General features: G+C 37.1%; 1 protein-coding gene across 1 annotated transcript; it reads right to left on the bottom strand.

Annotated features, from left to right (window-relative positions):
* Positions 1-1511: 1511 nt before the first annotated feature.
* On the bottom strand, positions 1512-9656 carry LOC103973796 (uncharacterized). Its single transcript, XM_009388458.3, has 13 exons — positions 9348-9656; positions 7609-7682; positions 7120-7203; positions 6913-6993; positions 6082-6162; positions 5867-5959; positions 4306-4485; positions 4141-4208; positions 3970-4021; positions 3781-3834; positions 3608-3697; positions 2227-2293; positions 1512-1816 (listed from the first exon to the last, which is right to left on the bottom strand). The coding sequence occupies exons 1-13, from the start codon at positions 9484-9486 to the stop codon at positions 1725-1727; spliced, it is 1155 nt and encodes a 384-aa protein (XP_009386733.2). The 5' UTR covers positions 9487-9656; the 3' UTR covers positions 1512-1724.
* Positions 9657-20427: the final 10771 nt, after the last annotated feature.

Raw genomic sequence — 20427 nt, 5'->3', positions numbered from 1 at the left:
CTAATCATCCGAACATTGGGTCATTTTGTCAACCAGTCGAATGCTAAACCTTTTAGCCAACCAATCAAATGGTTGAACACATGGCCTTCTTATCAATCGTCCAAAGTAAATTACAATCCACAGTTTACAATATAAGCATGTATATCGCACAACCTAGGGGCCAAGCATGCAAATCGATGAAGCATAGCCTAGGGGCCAAGTGTGCATATCAATGATGCATAGCCTATAGGCCAAATGTATATTTCAACTATGCATGATCTAGCATTTAGTGTACATTTATACAACACCAGGTTGAACAACCTTAAAGTTAGTGACCCACCATTCAAGTGAGAGACTAAAATCACCATTTATTGAGCTTCGAATTGATAGCTCTGCGACCTAATGACCCTAGAGCAAGGGGGCTAGCGATGGTGAGAAATAACATAGCAAGCACGTAAGTTGCCACATGGTAACACGTGGCCGATAGGCCAATTGTCCAAAGTTTTTGTCGATTAGATATGGCTTGCATGTGGTAGTCGGATCCGAGAATGTGTGACCATCACGAGTTACACATAGCCAAACGCACAACAGTCCGAATGCCATGATTGGTGCGAACAAATAACGTAGGCCTTAAGAATAGGAAACATCATAGCAACCTAAACTCGTGAGCTTACTTACACATGTGTAAGGTACGCACTTACACATGACTTCTCTTTGAGCACCAATCGACTAGTTCGACCAGTCTAAGCAACCTAAACTCGTGAGCTTATTTAATGATCGAAGGAGCATTTATCGAGAACGCCCTTGAGTTTTTTACAAGATCGACACTTTGGAGAACTACCATATAGAACTAAAATAGACTTAGAACAGGCCTCGATTGAATCCAAATCATTGCTTCAGACAATCAGAATCTTCAGAATCTACGCTAGCAATAATTGTACAAGAAAATGTTTAGAATTTACTTTGTCATACTTTGTAACCTTTGTTTTGTTGCATACTTTGTAACCTTTGTTGCATTGACACTTGTGTGCGGGAATTTTGCAACAAAGGTTTTTCCAAATTAAGGATCTTAGACTTTTTTCTTTTCTTTTTTAACAAAACATCACTCATCCCAACTCCTTTGAACCATGGATGACACGTAAGTAGTTGAGGTCTAAATCTTTTGTCTAAGATCCCTGCAGATTTCTACATTGCTGAGCCAAATGATGACACCCACCAGGCAAAAGAGAGGAGCTAATCCACTACTTATCAATTTAGAATAAAATCTCGGAGGAATGACATTTGTTTAAGCTGACCAATGGATTCAATCATCATGAGATTTGAATACCTTTGGACATGGCTACTGTGTTGACCGAATAGCACGAAAAGAACAAGAGTTGTATCTGCTACCACATCTGCAGCTGGGATCTTAGCAGCGGATTACTGTTCTAAATGGGTGTTCTGAACAATAATGAATCACCTATTGGGAAGAGAACAAATAACTTGAAACAACAGTAATTTCTCTGTCTTCCTCCAAGATGATCAAACATAAATCACAGAAATCGTGGTACTAAATGAGATTAAATAGCATGTGTTTGTCACATCACTCTCACGTGTAATAATTTTCACAGTATCCATGCACGGTAACACCTTTTTTTGCGGAATTTCTACAATAATTTCACTAGTATGGCAATCTACCAACCCCATTCTTTTGACAAGGCTAAGCATAGAAAAATACAAGACATCTACCTCAAATTCTGAGCAAATCACCTGTATTTCCCGAGCTCCCTTTTCTTCTTAATCGTCCGGGCTCCATGATAAACAAAAGCATCAATAATTCCAGAAACAGTGAAGACACCTGAGAATCATGCAGAATCAGTTTCTGACTTAACCAACTTCTTGTTCAGGAAAAGCCAACAAAAAATATTTCAAACAACTAATTACCAGTTAAAGGCAGTACAAACAGAGAAGAATAAAGAAAACAAAAATGCACAAGCTGCTGCACTTGTAAACTATGAGATCTCAAGAGGGTCTAGACACAGTTATACTAGTTGGTGGTTCACCCCCATCTTTTTTGTTTTAGTTTTGAAGCAGTAGTTATTATCTAACCTATGCTAATATCTTAACCTGTCTAGTAATATTTACAAATATTAAATGAAAGTGGGATGTTCATCATCACTGCTCATTGATGGTTTACTCAGTAGTTTAGCTCAAACAAGAGATAAAATCCTAAATTGTTTCAAGTTGCATAGCAGATAAATTACAAACCTCCAATTATAGCACATAATTGAGTCAGGAAGTGAAGAATTGATCGATTTTCCTCTGTAAAAATCACCTGCAACACATTCAAGTAACAAAAGATTAGAATAAAGAATAAAAAAAGATATACATGCAATCCATTTAGACATCAAATAATGCAAGCATAAATTCCTGAAAACCTGCAAGAATACAAAGATTTAACCCTGACATCATTTTCACCACCAAGAATAAAAGGTCTTAAATGCAAAGTAATATTCCACTTGACATAATGAACTAATGATACATCAGACATATTTCATTTATAGCAATGCTCCTGTCAACAATGTCATGTTTAATCAGAATTATGCAGCTCTGAATACTGCAGATGCTCGTAAAACTGACTGTATCTTGACACTTAATTGGCCATCTACCAAATTCCTTCTTGAACTGAAAAATCCTTCAACAAATTTTTAGGTCTGATCTATTTCCTACATATTGTCATGTATGCCTTCTTGCAAGTACTTCAAATTTAATCCAAAGCCTCTCTGTTTGAAGTGGTAAAACTGAGTACATTGACTCTCCCTATATCCACATTAGAGGAAGCCTCTTGCACTAGGCCACCTTATTTGGTGAAACTTCTAAATCCCCATGCATAATGCAAACTTCTGAAAGAAATTTGCGGATGAATGCATCGTGGTAGAATCAACATGATAGAGGTAACATCAGAATATAGCTTTCAGTTGTGATTCACAGAAGTCTGACCATCACTTCAAGTTCTAAATCTAAGTTACAGAAAACCCTCACTACAAAGTGGGAATTTTGAATGGCTGTTTGATAAAGAATTAGATTACGGCCCCTTCATTCTTTGACAATGATCTGTGTCCCATCTGAAAAGCAACATAAAAGATGGAATGAAAGCCTTTATCAAACTTCATATTCCCAAATGCATACCAGATTATCAACCTTATGTTGACAACTACTTGGTTTTGAGAAACATCCTTGTTCACAAAGTTTGACAAAAAGAATGGCCCCATCAAAAAGAAACCATTTGACAAAAAAAAATCTTACCTTTGCACAAATGAGAAAGCATTTGGAAGAACAGAATTATAGTCATCACAAAGCATTGTTTGCTACAAATCAAATGTGACTAGGAAACAATAGAAAATAAAATATAGATGAATATTCTTTTGAAAGGTTCTAATTCTTTTAATATATGTATCAAATAAGAATTTAAATAGAGACGAAAACTAGGAAAAGTCGTACTAAATATCAGCATTCTCATCTATGTGGAAGGCAACATTTTAGCATGATTATTTATAGATATTGTCTCTCCTATATGCACATGAGCATTCTTCACATGCTTTCTTTCTGGTCAGGTTTACAAATAAGTAATCATGTTTGTGCTGCTCACCTTAATTGGTGAAAAGTCATAAAAGAAGTAAACCCCAGGAAGGGGTCTTGGATATACGCTTTCATCTCTGAAGTGCTCAGTCACTGAAAACTGCAAAATTAGGAATAACACTCACATTCAACAAGTTTTTCATTCATTCAAAGATAATAATTTCACATCAAAGTCAACTTTACTTGATTTGAATTAATCTTGTGTCCTCTGATGCCATGGTAGATAGTTGGAACTACCTGCAAAGTTAACAAGAAAAAACTCTTTGTGACTAATCTATGCAAAATTAAAATAACTCTGCACATTTGAAGCCAATCAATGGAGACAGTCAGTTTTAAGTTTTTGTGACATTTAATTGTAGGTAATGCGCTCACTTTGATGAAATACTGATACATCCCAAATGATCCTCCTTGTTTCCACTGTGCTCTGCATTTTAACAGAACTATAATCATTAGAAATGATGCTCTGGCTGCAAAAATGAGTACAATGAATGAAAATATTCATTATGAGTATTATTATAGAAAACAAATATTCTATGAACTTACCCATCAAGGGGGTTTACCACACCTGGGAACTCTTTTCCAAATGATAGTTTGTTTATTCTGTGGCTTATCTGTTGGTTGTAGTAAATAAAATTAGATATGTTGGAACTTCCAGAAATAGGAAAAGAAACTATTTACACTATTCCTTCCTTTCAATATGATGCTCACATTATAGCTTTCAGTTTGGAAGGCCAATAGATCATGCGCATGAATGCCCGATTGGTGGAAGCTTTTTCCAGGGGAAAAGTGGAAATTTCCTGCTACTTTGCTGACATCCAAGAAACCATGGATGTTACATCCTTCCCCCTCTTCATCTTTGATCTTTTGAAAGAATCCTTCTCTTGTGCACTGGAATGGCAGTTCTAGATCAACATTAATTGAAACATGAAGCAAACATGAAGAACTGAAGATGAGAGAGATGTTAAAACTGACAAATCTAGTAGCAAAATGCAAGTTAATATGTAACCTAACAGGTATGTCACAACTGATAAGTCTGATATGGAAAAAATGTCTTAAAATCTAACCAAGCCTCTTTTTTTTTTCTCAGTCTTACTTCTATCTCACTCACCGCTTGCCTCCCACTAGCCACAACGAGTGGAAAGATATTATTCCCCTATTTTTATTTATTTCTTTGTTATCATGTATTGGCTCTTCAGATTTGTGCACAATTTTTTGTTCTTTCTGCTGCAGAATATTTTTCTGTTCTTGTTCCATTTAGGTTTCCTTTGATTTCTGCACTGTTTTGCTGCCATTGTGTTTGTTTCCTTATTTAGTCATCTTTTCCATTCAGTGATCAGCTTCTTTAGTCCTGCTTTTTTTTTCTGTTTCCTGAACAGTTATTTTGGTCATTTTTCACCTTTTTCTCCCCTGCTACTTCTCATTTTCATTATTAAATTTGTTTGGCTGTTTGTGCAAGAATTTTTTTTTGTTCTCCTGCTTTTCTATTTTTTATTTCTGCATTGATTCATTTCTGTGTTATCTTTTTTTTTTCAATTTTGAACATTCTTGTTATAGGTGGCCACATATGTGGATGGCAAAGTTCATATTTTGGAGAATGTTGTGGTTTCTCATCTTTCATAAAAGACAATAACAATCCGCAAAAGACCAGTCCACAATTGTTGTGGTCTCTCCAATGAATATTTGCAATTCAAATCATTTATGTTTTGCTATAGATAATAACTAATAACTTGTATAATAGAATATCTAGATCAACATTTATATAATTTTTAGGAACCTGCCTAAACTCCTAGGCCTTCTGCCTAGGCCTGTTAAAGGATCACTATCTGGGACTGCCTAGGTCTTTTAATCACCATGCAACTCAAAATCTAATAACATCAACTCTCTTGCAAACAGACAAATAATAGTTACACAGAACTAGATATGTACCCTTTGCATTTTGCACTAACATTTTCTGAGATGATTGAGAAAATGCTAATGCTAATGATATATATTCATAGAGAGAATCAACCTTAAGAGAACCTAACTTGAAACAATTAGCTACAGAAATGTATTGCTCACCTGTCACAGGTTGCAAATTAAGTTAAGATACTATGACGTTATATGTTATGTTGTCCAATACCAAAAGAGAGAAAAATGTAAAAGAGAAAAAAATGTAAATCATCAGTTGGAGTATAAACCTCTTTCTATGATAAGTGAGAATTGAATTGCTTCATAACAAAGATGTGCAAAAACAAGATAAGTTGAAGATAGGAGATGACATTATAAGAACCTGGTCGATCATATCAGGATTCGTTAGAGCCCATCCTTTCTTCCGGTATGCTTCACGAACCTCTTCACATGAATTGCAGCATTGATCATCTGACTAAAAAATATAGTGTAAGCAACTCAAAATTCTTTGATTGTTGGCAACATCAGACACCGCAACAAAGAAAAACTATGAACCAAATCAATTATTGGGTTCAATTATCAATTATAGCAACTTACAGTTTCTGCACCATAACAAGTACCACAGTAAGCTTCATTATGATCAAGCCTTCCCCCATGCTTTTGTAAAGGCCTATCAATCTGTGTAAAACAGAGAAGCATGATAGTCTTGTGTCAGATAAAAACATTGAATTAACTTAGAATACATTGGCTAAAGGGAAAGCCCATCCTATACAAGATATTGGGGCTATTGGACTACACAATTCTTTACACAGTGACAGGCTGGCTAAATTTAATGGAATTAATATACCACTCTTCCTCAACACAACCCAGTATCTTGACTCCATATTTACATTGTCTCTAACATTAATTAGAGTCTTACATATGTGTAAAACTTTGCCCAAGCTTAAAAGACACCATGACATTTTAAATGTTCAATAATCACTTCACAGACACAATATATGAACTAGATGCATCTCATATATCAAAATCCTAATTTTTTTGTTAAGGAAGAAAAGAATCTGAAAAGTGATTTCATGTATATATATCAAACCTGCTTAAAAGAATCTAGTAATCTGACAGAAACACCTTGGTCATAAACCTAAACATCATAAAGTTGATGCTTCCTTGAATTTTAAATGCATAACGAAAATAACAGTGTCCAAAATGCCTGATCACATTTCTATAAAACTTATTAGCCAGAAAATAGACAGCTCTCAGGATATATCAATCTAATTTAAAATGTAGAAAGAAGATATAATAAGTGATTAGGAAAAAATCATGAAGCACAAAAAAGTTAGAATCCAGTCCAATGACAACAAGAGATTTCTTGCATAATTCTTATTAATTATGTAAAACTAATACTTGATTAGCATAGTAGAAGTTACCAACCTTTGGGGCACCAATACCTCCCTGCCTTGACTCGATAACATTCCCAAGATGATCTAATCTTTTCTTTGTTATATCATGCCTCTGCAAGTAGATGGACATAAAAAGGAACATAGCTGTCAAGGGAGGTAAATAGAATGGTCCATTCAACAAGGAAATTCAATATAAGAAAAGCCTCCCTAACATGAAGAGGAAAGTCTAGAAACATACAATATCATAGTGCTGCTCCCCGCTTATGTCAACTGTATCAACACTAAGAAGCGTACAAGGAAGAGATGGAAACATAATATCAAACTGCAAAACAAAGAGTATGAATTATCACTTTTTAATGATGCAATTGATGTTCGGAAGCTCTAGTTTGCAAGTATGATGTTGGCAAAGGAAAAAAGAAGTTATCAAATGCCACTAATATCCCACTTGGGTTATAACAAAAAAAATGATTAGCAATGAAACCAATAAAAAGATTTCTGCTGCAACCAGCAAATATAAAATAATGGAGTTTAAGTAGATATACAATTAAATGCTTAGGTTTAAACTCAAGATTTCTACGAATATAGCAGGTCCAAAACTTATAAGCATAAAAGATTCTTGTGCAAATATCACAGGCTTAAGATGCAAGGTGTGTTGCTAGTCTGTCTAAATATGTTGTACAAACAATAGTGTACCACCAATCAATTGCAATGTAGGCTCAATACTTACGTTAACATGTAACCTCTCTCCTCTTGAAGTATCCACAATCAGTTTAGTCTCAGTTGCTGAGTAAAGAAAAAGTCCTGCAGCAATAATAGCAAAGCACATTTATATGATACTCTAAGAACTATAAATATTTTTTATGCATATAATGTTTGGGTTTAGAAAAACAATAAGAAGAAATTATCTTGTCACAAAAAGAAACATTGATCACAAAAATAAAAGATATGTAGGAAAAGTTTGACCACGGATTCAAAAATAAAACCAACTGTTGATGCTGAAGTGAATCAGGTCACACATTTGTTTTCATGACAATGGTTCCTGCAAAACTTGAAATGGCATATGTATCCCACAAAAGGTTACACTGTTTTCTGAGCCCTGTTATCACACTCTTAGCAACACAAGCCTTACATATGCAATTAGCTCTGAAAGGAGAGCTCCAAGCAGGGCTCAGCTCACAAGCAAGGCCACAATCATGAGACCCTGCCAAATGCCGATGTGAAGTTAGACTTGCATAAGGCATACTGGCATGCCACCTTTTCTTTGTAAACCTAAATTGTCATTGTCAGATCTAGCTGTAACCCTTAGGTGTTCATTGATATGAACAGATTAGTGGGCACTGGGCACCCACCTAATTTAATTGTTGTCCCATGTCCATCAACCCAAACTATCACATATAAGTTAACTTGAGTAATCTACAAGTAACAAAGTCTGGTTGCACACCTAGGCGATTGCCTAAGCTATTGTTAACCGAACTAGGAAGATATTGTGAATAGAAATGAGGATAACATAACAATGAACGAAAAAAAAATCCTCCAATTTATTACAGTCATGTTGGCCCAACTTGCTTTCCAAAGCATAATTGTTTCCAATAGCATATTTTCCAAGAAAAATATGACAAAGGATGAACAGATTATATTATAGGCTTAATAGCTAAATGCTAATGCACTAAAATGGGAAAAAAAATAATGCTATGAAATTGTGAGTTCAAAAAGTTGCAATATGCTAAGATGCTTAAAACAAAGAAAAGAATCAGGATCCATGTTTTAGCATCCTTAACGATAACCTAGTTTGTTTCCTGGAGTTCCTGCATTTTATTGTATACTATCCATTTTAAATTTCAAATTTTTGGTGTTCTTGTTAGCAGAGGTTGTCTTATGGATATCAGAAGCTACATTTAATGAGAAAATGCTGGAACCACTGTGCATATATCTCCTATTTAAGATCAAAGTATATGCAAGCATGCTGACGTAAAAAAAAATCAGGCTTATATTTTCAATATCCATCCAATAAGAAGGCTAGGTTAGCAACAAACACGAGTGCAACTAATTTTAGAAAATTACATCTATTTCGCCTCTAAATAAAGAATTGAATCTATGTCTCTATAATAGTCTAGAAGGATTTTCATTTTTCTATGCAAAGCAACATGATCAGCCAAATATTGCACATCAGGTAAGCTGGAAAAGAAACCTGAACCGGAGACCTAAAAAGAAATGCTTTTTGAGAACGACAGCAACAACTCAAAACGAACTGAAACGGAAAACCCCTTTTTCCTAATAAAACAACATCTCTGCAGCCGTTACATAATTAATACAACCAAAACCAATTATCTCATCGTAACATACTCAATCATTAGAGTCCATCACAAAAGAACCAAATCAACTAATAAAGCATATTTGATTGCCAAGCGGACCATTTTGAAAACGAGAAAAGAAGAAGTCAATCACCAAGATATCGAAAGGACTCACTAGTTTCTGAGATGAACAGCAAGAATATGATGATGGAAGAGACGACGGTAATGACGCCTCCGGAGAAGGTCCGGCTGTAGAAATCCTCGTTAATTTTTGGGTACGCATCCAGATTCTTGAGCTTGTTAAGGATCTCCATGTCGAACGCCCACCGACGGCCCTGAAAACGCCCTATACCTTGGAACGGAAGGTAATCTAGGGTTTCTACCGGCGCTCCATCGGCGCCGAGGGCTGTCGGTGTCTTCAAGAGAGGCCCCCTGTAAAGCTCGTAATACGAAAGAAGGACCTCCGTCTTCCTTCACCGGCCCAATATATAGAGAGAAAGGAGCTATTTTGTGATTAAGGAAAGGTAAGGGTGTTAATATGTTAAACCAAAACCCATGCGGTGGGGTGGCTCTTTGTAAATTTGTGAAATGGAGGGTCGTTAGGTGAGAAGATTTGTGTCCGACCATTATTAGTAAGAACGCCGAAGGTGAGTTGACCGACTCGGATCTTAAACGTAGTTGTCATTGCCTGGCGTCTCGCATCAGGCGAGGAATTCGTAGAAGATGGGGCCTCAGTCCTAGCCGTCCGATCCGGATGGAATCGGCGATCAGGACACCTACCGAATCGGACGGATGGAGCTTCGCGCATATCACGCGGGTTAAAGCCCGCGTACGGATCGAATCCCGCTCGCTATTCCGGAGAAGGCGATACACGTAATCCGGCTTTGTCCGATGTGGCTCCGTCAGGAACCTAACATGTGGGACCCACTAGATAGTGAGCCCGCGTAGGGAAGTTTTGGGTAAAAATTTAGGATACAAATATTATAAATCCAAGCAGAACAACCGTGCAATGAGCAGGAAGAGTTAAAAAAAGATTATGAAAAATAAATGTAAAGTAGAATAAAAATAAATTTGGTAAAGAAATGAATGCAATTCCATCGTCAAAATGTGCATTGTTTGTTTCTTTCAGTTTTAATGATTTGACAAAATAATACGCGTACCTGAAGGAAACATATTCATCGTTCTGTGCAAAGACATCATTAATCCCTCCCTCAATGATACGGAGAAAAAAAAAGGGGCGGCATGTTAGACTACGGGTTCCCAAAAACACAAAAAAAAAAAAAAAAAAAAAAAACAAAGTTTTCAACCTAAAGATGGCATCGGTTTAGATCGATGTTGACCAACCAAACGAGTGCTATGTGTTTTGTTGACCTTTATAGAAATTATTAAGTCATAATTGTCTCTATTCAAATTCATTCTTTGAAAAGACACCTACAGACATAAGTCACTATATAAGAATTGTATGCGCTGTGTGGGTCCCCGAACAATTTTATCCTTTCAAGGTGGGTGAATCCTATAATCACTCGTGAGAACTTAATTGATCCACCTTACATGATTTTACTCTTTCGATGTTGCTGAATCCTAGATACCTCTTATATGGTGTGTATCATTTGATAGAGGTCCTATCATTATTTATCTTCTTTATTCACAAAGTCTGTAAATTGAGATAAATCTTATAAGGCACTTTTGAGAGTAAATGTGATTTTAATTTTATAATGCATTGAGTCTCCTGCTACTTAATCGGGATTTAATAATAAGGTACTATCTTACGAAATAAATTTAAAACTGTATACTCAAGTCATGTTTGTTGGCCTCGTTATTTTGGTTAGAAAAGAGTCATTCTATCAAGTGTATATTTTCATTTAATGATATCTTTATGGTTCCCGAGATGCCTTTTTCATCTTCTTTGGTTTAAGCTTTCCTATCCCTTTTTTTTTTTATAATCTTTGTAAATGAATAGATAAACTTTTTATTTTTTTCTATAAAAAATATTTTATGAGAGATAGGGATACAACTTACCTAATTATGGTAATAATAATTTTTTTGTAAGAATAAATAGTAAAGATACGATTCAATTAAAGATCTTATGATAAACTATTAAGATCTTTACTAACTACATTAGTGACAACTTAAAAAAATATATCAATTGAAATTTTGAACCCTTAAACGTTCGATAAATATATTATTTAAGATGTACAAAAATTAATTTTTACCTATAGTATTGGTCAAAGATTGTAAAATCCATATCAGATAGTGACTTTGTAATGGATGTTTGAGAATGCCTTTGCTAAGAACAGTGATTTTCTAATAGAGCAACCAAAATTCAAATGAGCTAAAATATTTTTTTTAAAAACCCTAAAAATGAGGAGGATATCTATTTCAGCCATATCACTTTTATGCTCAAGTATAAAAACAAGAAAAGAAAAGTTGATATTATTAGCAAAAGAGTCCAGGAGACTAATATAGCTACATCTAAAAATATAATCATATTTTTTCTCTAAGCCTATGAATTTTTTTCTTTAAGATCTATTGGTGCCTCTAAATGCAATACAAGTGAATAGCTACTGTTAACATCCCAGTCAGTCAGATGTAATTTAAATCCACGTGCATAGAGAAGACTAAGATAGCCACCAAGATGTCTCTAAAGCTCTCTCGAGGTAAGATGTGATTTGCACACGTGCTCTAGGGATGATCTACATGAAAATTGAGATAGAATGGGTTTTGTAATCCAATCACTTTAACGTTGAAGTTAGTCTCCAGATCAATGACTAAAAATAGTATAAAATATCTTACATCGATTATTGGACAAAAGCTAAAATTTTACATCAAGTAAAAAGAAAAAAATTATTTCATGAAATATTCCTTGAAGGACCAACCTAAAACCATCCTTGATGTCCATATGAGCAAACCAAAGAGGCAAGTCTTATCTCCTTTATGTCAATTCAATGAGCACGTGGTTGACCATGTGTCGAAATATCATTGGTTGAGAATATCCTCTATCATTTATCCCCCTTTCCGAAGGTACACTTTGAGAGCTCTCCTAGAGGAGTCAAAGGTGTTACCCTTAGGTGGCATGACACATGGACTGTATAGAAGTAGAGGGGGGATCCCAAATTCTTGGCTAACCTAGTTGGGCCAAAATATGCTCGAGGAGGTTCAGAACTACTCGGCTAAGTCAGGTAGGGAGCTCGATGAGGGAGTTGGATTGAGATTAACCGACTTGGTCACCTTGGGCTCTCACCAACAAGGTTGGGTCCGGGCTAGTCGACTTGATCGCCTCGAGCGCTTGTCGAGAAGCTCAAAACAAGATTGGTTGACCTGGTCATCTTAAGTGCTCAATAAAGAGGTTGTGTTGGGGATGGTCACCCCAGTTGCCTTAGGCGCTCACCTTGGAGGTCGAGATGGGATTAACTGACTTGGTCAACTTTGAATATGTTAGGATCGAGTCAGCACTAAGAGGGGGGATGAATTAGTGTAGTGGATAAAAGTATCAGTTTAAAAATCTTTGTACATTAAAAAATAATTTCGGAAGATAGCTTGAAAGTGTGTTTGTTCATAAGGACTTCGACAAGGCTTTTGTTATTGAAGCCGATGCCTCCGGAGTCAGAATTGGTGATGTACTAATCAAGATGGCCACTCCCTCACTTATACCAGTAAAGCATTATCTCCTTCTCATCTCAAGATGATTATTTACGATAAGGAGATGCTCGCGATTATGCATATGGTGGCCAAATGGAGACCGTACTTAATCGGGCGACGCTTTCAAATCAAGATCGACCATAAAAGCCTAAAATATTTCTTAGAGCAGAAGATATCTTCCCCCGAGCAGCAAAAATTGGTAACAAAACTTCTTAGATATGATTATGAAATAACTTACAAAAAGGAGAAAGAGAATGTTGTTATAGATGCGCTTTCGCGGCTATCCGAGCAAGTTGAATTTTCGGTCATTTCACTTCCGAATAGCGATTTCCTTAAGGATATTAAGAGTGAATGATAGGAAGATCCGAAGACCAATAAGATCATAAAAAAATTGGAGGAAGCACCAAGCTCCATGGCTCATTACAGTTAGGACTCAAAAGAATTACGCTATAAGGGATGCATTGTGCTTGTGTCAAATTCTACTTGTATAAAGACCATCCTTCAAGAGATGCATTCTACACTTGTGGTTACGTACTCCGGGTTCCTTAGAACCTATAAGAGAATTAAGCAAAATTTTTATTGAATAGGGATGAAAAATATTATTGCTAAATTTGTGGCATAATGTGATGTATGTCAACGACATAAAGGCGAGATAGTGGCAAGTCCCGGAAAGCTGCAACCTCTATCCGTGCCGGACTCAATATGGATTGATATATCAATGGACTTTATTAAAGGGCTTCCCTCATCATAAGGGAAAGGGACAATTCTTATCGTGGTTAATCGCCTTATAAAATATGCTCACTTTTGTGCTATTCGTAATCCCTACACTGCTTCTAGTATTGCTTGAATCTTTATGGAGAATATTATAAAATTACATGGGACGTCGAGATCTATTATAAGTGATCGTGATAGAGTCTTCATAAGCAGATTTTGGACAGAGTTATTCTAGATGCATGGTACTAAATTGAAAATGAGTATGGCGTATTACCCACAAACCGACGACCAGACTGAAGTAGTGAGCAGGTGCTTGGAGATATACCTCAGATGCTTCACCAGTGACTGGTCAAAAGAGTGGACAAAGTGGCTTCCTTGAGCCAATGTGTTAGGACTCTAGCTAGGAGAGTCCTAATTGAGAGGGACATTTATGTAAAACTTACCTAAATCGACCCCTATTAAAGAGGTGAAGAGGCTGACTAGGGTTAGGAGGTTGTTTCTTAGAGAAGAATTAGGAGTTGTAAAGGAATATGAGTCTTGAGTAGGAGTCTTATTAGGAGTTGGTTAGAAGTAGGAGTCCTATTAGGAGTTAGGGTTTAGAAGCTTTATAAATAGCCATGTATTCCTCCTCTTTTGATAAGCAATAGATGAATCTTTTCGGTAGCCTTTGAGTAGCAACTTGGAGGGAGAAACCCCTATAGAGTTCCAAGGAGGTCGATCCCCTAAAGAGATCAACCCCAAGTTTAGAATTTACAATGGTTCTAATACCTGATATTAGAGTAGCATTATTGGCATCTCAATGCCCTTCCATAGCCATCCATCAGCCCTCCACAACCGCCCAAAGCAATTCCTATAATTGCTTAAAAATCATCGTCAAATTCTACTGTCATCTCCACCACGACAGATCATCCTTTGATTCCCCCATGAATTGCAACAGGTTTTGGTTTTCTACCTTACTGCTACTACAATTTAGTTATTCTTATTTGAAAATCTAAAAAAAAAATTGTTCCTATATTGTTGCATAAACTTTTCGTCATAAAGTTTTCATCTCTATGACGAAAGATACATTGTAGAATTCTAGCCGTATAGCACAGCCTGTTTGATCTTCCTACTGTATTTTTTCTATCCAAATCTCTACAAAATTGACAGCTTTGACACTTTCTAATAGCATATTTTCCTTTGGTTTTGTCAAAAAATTCTCAATATAAACCATTGATCTTTTACGTCTAAACTGCTATACTTGAAAATCTGTACTATAAAATTCTAACCGCAGAGCATAGTTTGTTTGATCTTGTTACTATATTTTTTTTTGTCCAAATCTCTATAAATTTTTTATGATAGCTTTGACACTTCCTAATAGTAGATTTCCCTTTGGTTTTGTCAAAAAATTCTCAATATAAACCACTGATCTTTTACGTCCAATATGCTACACTTGAAAATCTATGCTACAGAAAATTTCAACCGGATATTATTGCCTTAACCCCTCTATTTGCAATCTTTTTTAAATGAAATTTCTTATACACTTCATAGATCATCTTGGCTTCTATCTAAGATTGATCTATTGAGGAATTCATCTCTAAAAATGATTTTGTATTGCTACAAATTTTCATCGCAAATTGCTAAAAATTTTCGATAAGAATTATGCTATCGCAACTTACACCAATTTCCTTGCTGTTATGCTACTAAAATTTTCTTAATTAAATTGGACATACTTACTGTCATATAAACTAAGATTTTGCTATCAATTTCCTCCTCAAATTTCTCAAGTTTTTGGTGGAAATTTCATCGAGAAACCGTTGTTTTTTCAACGATAATTCTGCTCTTACAAGACAACACATACCTGCAGCAACTTCCATTGATTTCTATCAAACCTTTGCTGCCATCTACCATAGATCTAAAACTTTCATCCACATCCCTAAAACTCCACCAAACCACACCCTCAAACTACACCAAAAATAGCTACAAAACAAGCCTAAACTGTAACCTACATCCACCAATTCACCAACCCTTTTGACCATCACTTCTCTCAACCTATACATAACTTTAATCCGACAACAAAAGAGAGATCTTAACATCATAGATTTAGAGGTATATACTATGGTATCTAAGGAGGAAATCAATGCTAAATTTGAAGTTTTTAAGGTATGAATGGAAGATAAGATTCGGACTCTCTTTATCGAACTCAGTTTGGGCCGACCACCAAGCCTGAAGAAATCACATCAAGGGGAGAGCTCTAACCAATTATACCAAGCCCAAAGAGATGACTTCCAAGAGAGGGGAGATTTTATGATCGATCCCAACAATCCATGCATGAGAGTGGACTTCCCTAGATCGGAAGAAGGAGACCTGATTGGTCGGATCTCGCGCGCCGAGCAATATTTTCAATACCACAAAATCGCGGACGTATCTATGGTGAAAATTGTGGCTATACATCTTGAAGGGGATGCCATATAATGGTTTGATTGGTATGAACACACTCATGGAATCCTCTCATGGTGACAATTCAAAAAAGGACTGCTGATCCGCTTCGGACCAACCGATTACGAGAACATTGACGGACAACTAGCAAAGATCCGACAAACCTCCACAATTCAAGAGTACCAAACCAGGTTTAAAAAGTTATCTAATCAAACTTATGATTGGTCTCAAAAATATATATTGGGGACCTTCATTAAGGGTTTGAAGCCGGAGATCCGGGGAGAAGTTAAAGCGCGACAACCGTACATGCTTATGGCAGCCATCTCTTTCGCACGACATCAAGAGGAGAGATTGAACCATGAAGCTCGGAGGACTAGGGTCGCTCCTCGACCAGCAATACTGAATCCCTCAGCCCCTCCTACTGTCGACCAGTCCCTGCACCAAAAAGGTTGACAAGAGAAGAGCTTCGGGAGCGATATGCAAAGGGGTTATGTTGGCATTGCGCCGAGCCGTGGAGTCGTGAGCATCGATGTAGTAAAGGGAGACTTCTTATGATTGAACCAGTAAAAGAAGGGGTCATTGAACATCCAGAAGAGAGCCTTGAACATAAAGAAGAAGATGCAGAAGAAGAGCCATAACGAATCGAAGTTATGGTATATGCACTAGCCGGTTACTCAAACCCGCAAACGATGAAAGTTGGAGGCATTCTCAAACAATAATTGATCACTATTCTCATCGACATGGGCAGTACTAATAACTTCCTAAATAGTAAGGTTGCTGTCCGGATGGCCTACCTATCGAGAATTGCAGTAGGTTTGATATTAAGGTCGCCGACGGATGGATTTTGAAGTATGATCGTAGACGCCCGCGAGTGAAATTATTGCTACAAGACCAAGAGATAATTACATATTTCTTCCTCCTCCCTCTTGATGATCATGAGGCCATGCTCAGAATTAAATAGTTGACGATATTAGGTGATGTTTCTTAGAATTTTATGCAACTAATTATGAAATTTTACAATAAGGAGAAACAGGTGATACTGCATGGGAAATGTGGGGACGACGTAACGATGATTTGCACACAACAAATGGAGAAGGTTTTGCATAAAGCATGCAATAGCTTTTTGGTACAACTTGAGCAGCAAACTAAGGGAGAGCTAATAGAATTTGAAGATTCAAACATACTTCCTTTGCTTGCTGAATTTTCAGATATATTTGACAAACCGCACAACCTACCTCTTATCCGTCAGTATGATCATTATATAACGATTCTTCCAAGCAAACCTCCAGCAAATACTCGGTCATATCAGTATCTACATCTCCAGAAGGATGAAATAGAAAGGATTATAAAAGGGATACTCGAAACAGGAGTTATTCGGCTAAGTTGCAGCCTCTACTCTTCACCGGTGCTACTTGTACGCAAGAAAGACGGAACATGGCGAACATGCGTTGATTACCGAGCTCTCAATGGCATAACCATCAAGGATAAATACCCTATTCTAGTAGTAGATGAATTGTTAGATGAAAGGAAGCACAAATCTTAACAAAGCTGGACCTTCGATCTGGGTATCATCAAATACGAGTGTGCGAAAAAGACATATCGAAAACCGCCTTTCGAACACACAACGACCACTACGAATTTTTACTTTCTTCAATAAAAGGTGAAATATCTTGGGTATATCATATTAGAGGAAGGTGTGATGGTGGACCCCTCCAAAATAAAAGCAATGCAGAACTGGTCGACCCGAGAAACATAAAATTGCTACATGGCTTTCTAGGTTTAATAGGCTACTACCGCAAGTTCGTGAAAAACTATGGAAAGATCAGTTCACCACTTACTTCCTTACTGAAAAAAGATGTCTTCTAATGGTCGGACAAAGCCTTCATTGCCTTCGACAAACTTAAGGCAGCCATGACGATGACGCTGGTGCTAGTACTACCATATTTCAGTCGACCTTTCATTCTTGAGGCCAATGTATCTGGAGTTAGAATTAGAGCCATTCTCATGCAAGATGGTCGACCACTCGCATACACTAGCAAGGCATTATCTCCCTCCCATCAAAATATATCAACATATGATAAGGAGATGCTCGCCATTATGCACGTAGCAACGAGGTGGAGACCCTACTTGATCGGTCGACAATTTCAAATTAAAACCGACCATAAAAGCCTCAAGTACTTTTTAGAGCAAAAGATATCATCCCCTGAGCAGCAAAAATGGGTAACAAAACTTTTTGGATTTGATTATGAAATAACTTATAAAAAGGGGAAAGAGAATGTTATTGTAGATGTGCTTTCGCAGCTACTTGAGCAAGCTGAATTTTCGATCGTTTCACTTTCGACCAACGACTTCCTTGAGGGTATTAAGATGGAATGGTAGGAAGATTCAGAGACCAGTAAGATCATAAAAAAATTGGATGAAGCACCAAGCTCCGTGACTATTACAATTGGGACTCAAAAGAATTACACTATAAGGGACGCATTGTGCTTGTGACAAATTCTACTTGCATCTTCACGAGCAGAATTTAGACAAAGTTATTCCATATTCAAGGTACTAAATTGAAAAGGAGTACGGCATATCACCCACAAACCGATGGCTAGATGGAAGTTGTAAATAGGTGCTTGGATGCAGCCCTCAAAGCCACCCACCAAATATGACTACCCAAGAAGAACTCTAGACCCAGCCAAGTGCCATTATTGATCGACGGATCGAGACTCGACGACGACAACCCACAACTGAAGTGCTAATACAGTGGGCGAACCTACCAATAGAAGATGCCACTTGGGAGAACTATGATGACTAAAAGATCAAATTCCCAGAATTCATGAATCATTAGCCTCGAGGACAAGGCGGATTTGAAGAGGGCGGGTATGTTAGGACTCTAGCTAAGAGAGTCCTAATTGAGAGGAACATTCATGTAAAACCTACCTAAGCCGACCCCTATTAAAGAGGTGAAGAGGCCGGCTAGGGTTAGGAGGTTGTTTCTTAGAGAAGAATTAGGAGATGTAAAGGAATAGGAGTCTTGAGTAGGAGTCTTATTAGGAGTTGGTTAGAAGTGTAAGTCTTGAGTAGGAGTCCTATTATGAGTTAAGGTTTAGAAGCCCTATAAATAGCTATGTATTCCTCCTCGTTTGATAAGCAATAGATGAACCTTTTCGGCAGCCTTTGAGCAGCAACTTAGAGGGAGGAACCCTTATAGAGTTCCAAGGAGGCTGATCCCCTAAAGAGATCAACCCCAAGTTTAGAATCTGCAAGGGTTCTAACAGAGTGGTGGTATAATACAACTTATCATTCATCCACAAAATGTACTCCCTATGAGGCTATGTATGGCTGACCTCTCCTTGTGATCCTAAAATATGTGTTGGGCACCTCTAAAGTAGAACAAGTAGATAGAGAACTACAGGATAGAGACAAAATGCTGAAGTTGCTAAAAGATAATCTCACTATAACTCAAGCAAGGATGCAATAACAATATGATTAATACAAAGGCGAAAGAGGATTTTCAGTAGGAGATTGGGTCTTCCTATGGCTCCAGCCATACAAGCAAACATCAATCCAGACCAGAGTATCTATGAATCTTTCACCATGGTTCTATAGACCCTACCAAATTTTAGAGCACATCAGAGAGGTAGCATACAGATTGGACTTACCCGCCAACTCTTGAATCCATCCAGTCTTTCATGTGTCATGTTTAAAGCTCAAGTTGGGACAAAACGAGATAGCCCAAAGCTATCTACCAAATATGATTACCCAAGGAGAACTCCAGACCTAGCCAAGTACCATTATTGATCGACGGATCGTGACTCGATGACGACGACTCACTACTGAAGTGCTAATACAGTGGGCCAACCTACTAGCAGAAGATGCCACTTGGGAGAACTATGATGACTTGACGATCAAATTTACAGAATTCATGGAGCGTCAGCCTCAAGGACAAGGTTGATTTGAAAAGGGCAGGTCTATTAGGACTCTAGCTAGGAGAGTCCTAATTGAGTTTCATTGAAAGGGGCATTCATGCAAAACCTACCTAGTTGACCCCTATTAATGAGGTGAAGAGGCTAGCTAAGGTTAGAATTAGTTTAGTGGTTGCTTCTTAGAGAAGCATTAGGAGTTGGTTAGAAGTAGGAGTCTTGAGTAAGAGTTCTATTAGGAGTTGGTTAGAAGTAGGAGTCTTAAGTAGGAGTCCTATTAGGAGTTGGGGTTTAGAAGCCCTATAAATAGTCATGTATTCTTCCTCTTTTCTCAATGAATAGATGAATTCTTTTAGCAGCCTTTGAGCAGCAATCTGGAAGAAGGAACCCCTATAGAGTTCCAAAAAGGCCGATCCCCTAAAGAGATCAACCCCAAGCTTAGAATCCATAAGGGTTCTAATAGTTTCGTACAGGCACATGCATTTCGTTGTTCTGCATGTGTTTCTGATATATCCCAATTTTATTGTTCATAATATATTTTTATACTCTGGTGTTTGTGGGATAATGTGAACA

This window comes from Musa acuminata, chromosome BXJ2-2 (assembly GCF_036884655.1).
Source record: "Musa acuminata AAA Group cultivar baxijiao chromosome BXJ2-2, Cavendish_Baxijiao_AAA, whole genome shotgun sequence".
NCBI lineage: Eukaryota > Viridiplantae > Streptophyta > Magnoliopsida > Zingiberales > Musaceae > Musa > Musa acuminata.
This window is presented reverse-complemented; position numbering and strand designations above follow the sequence as displayed.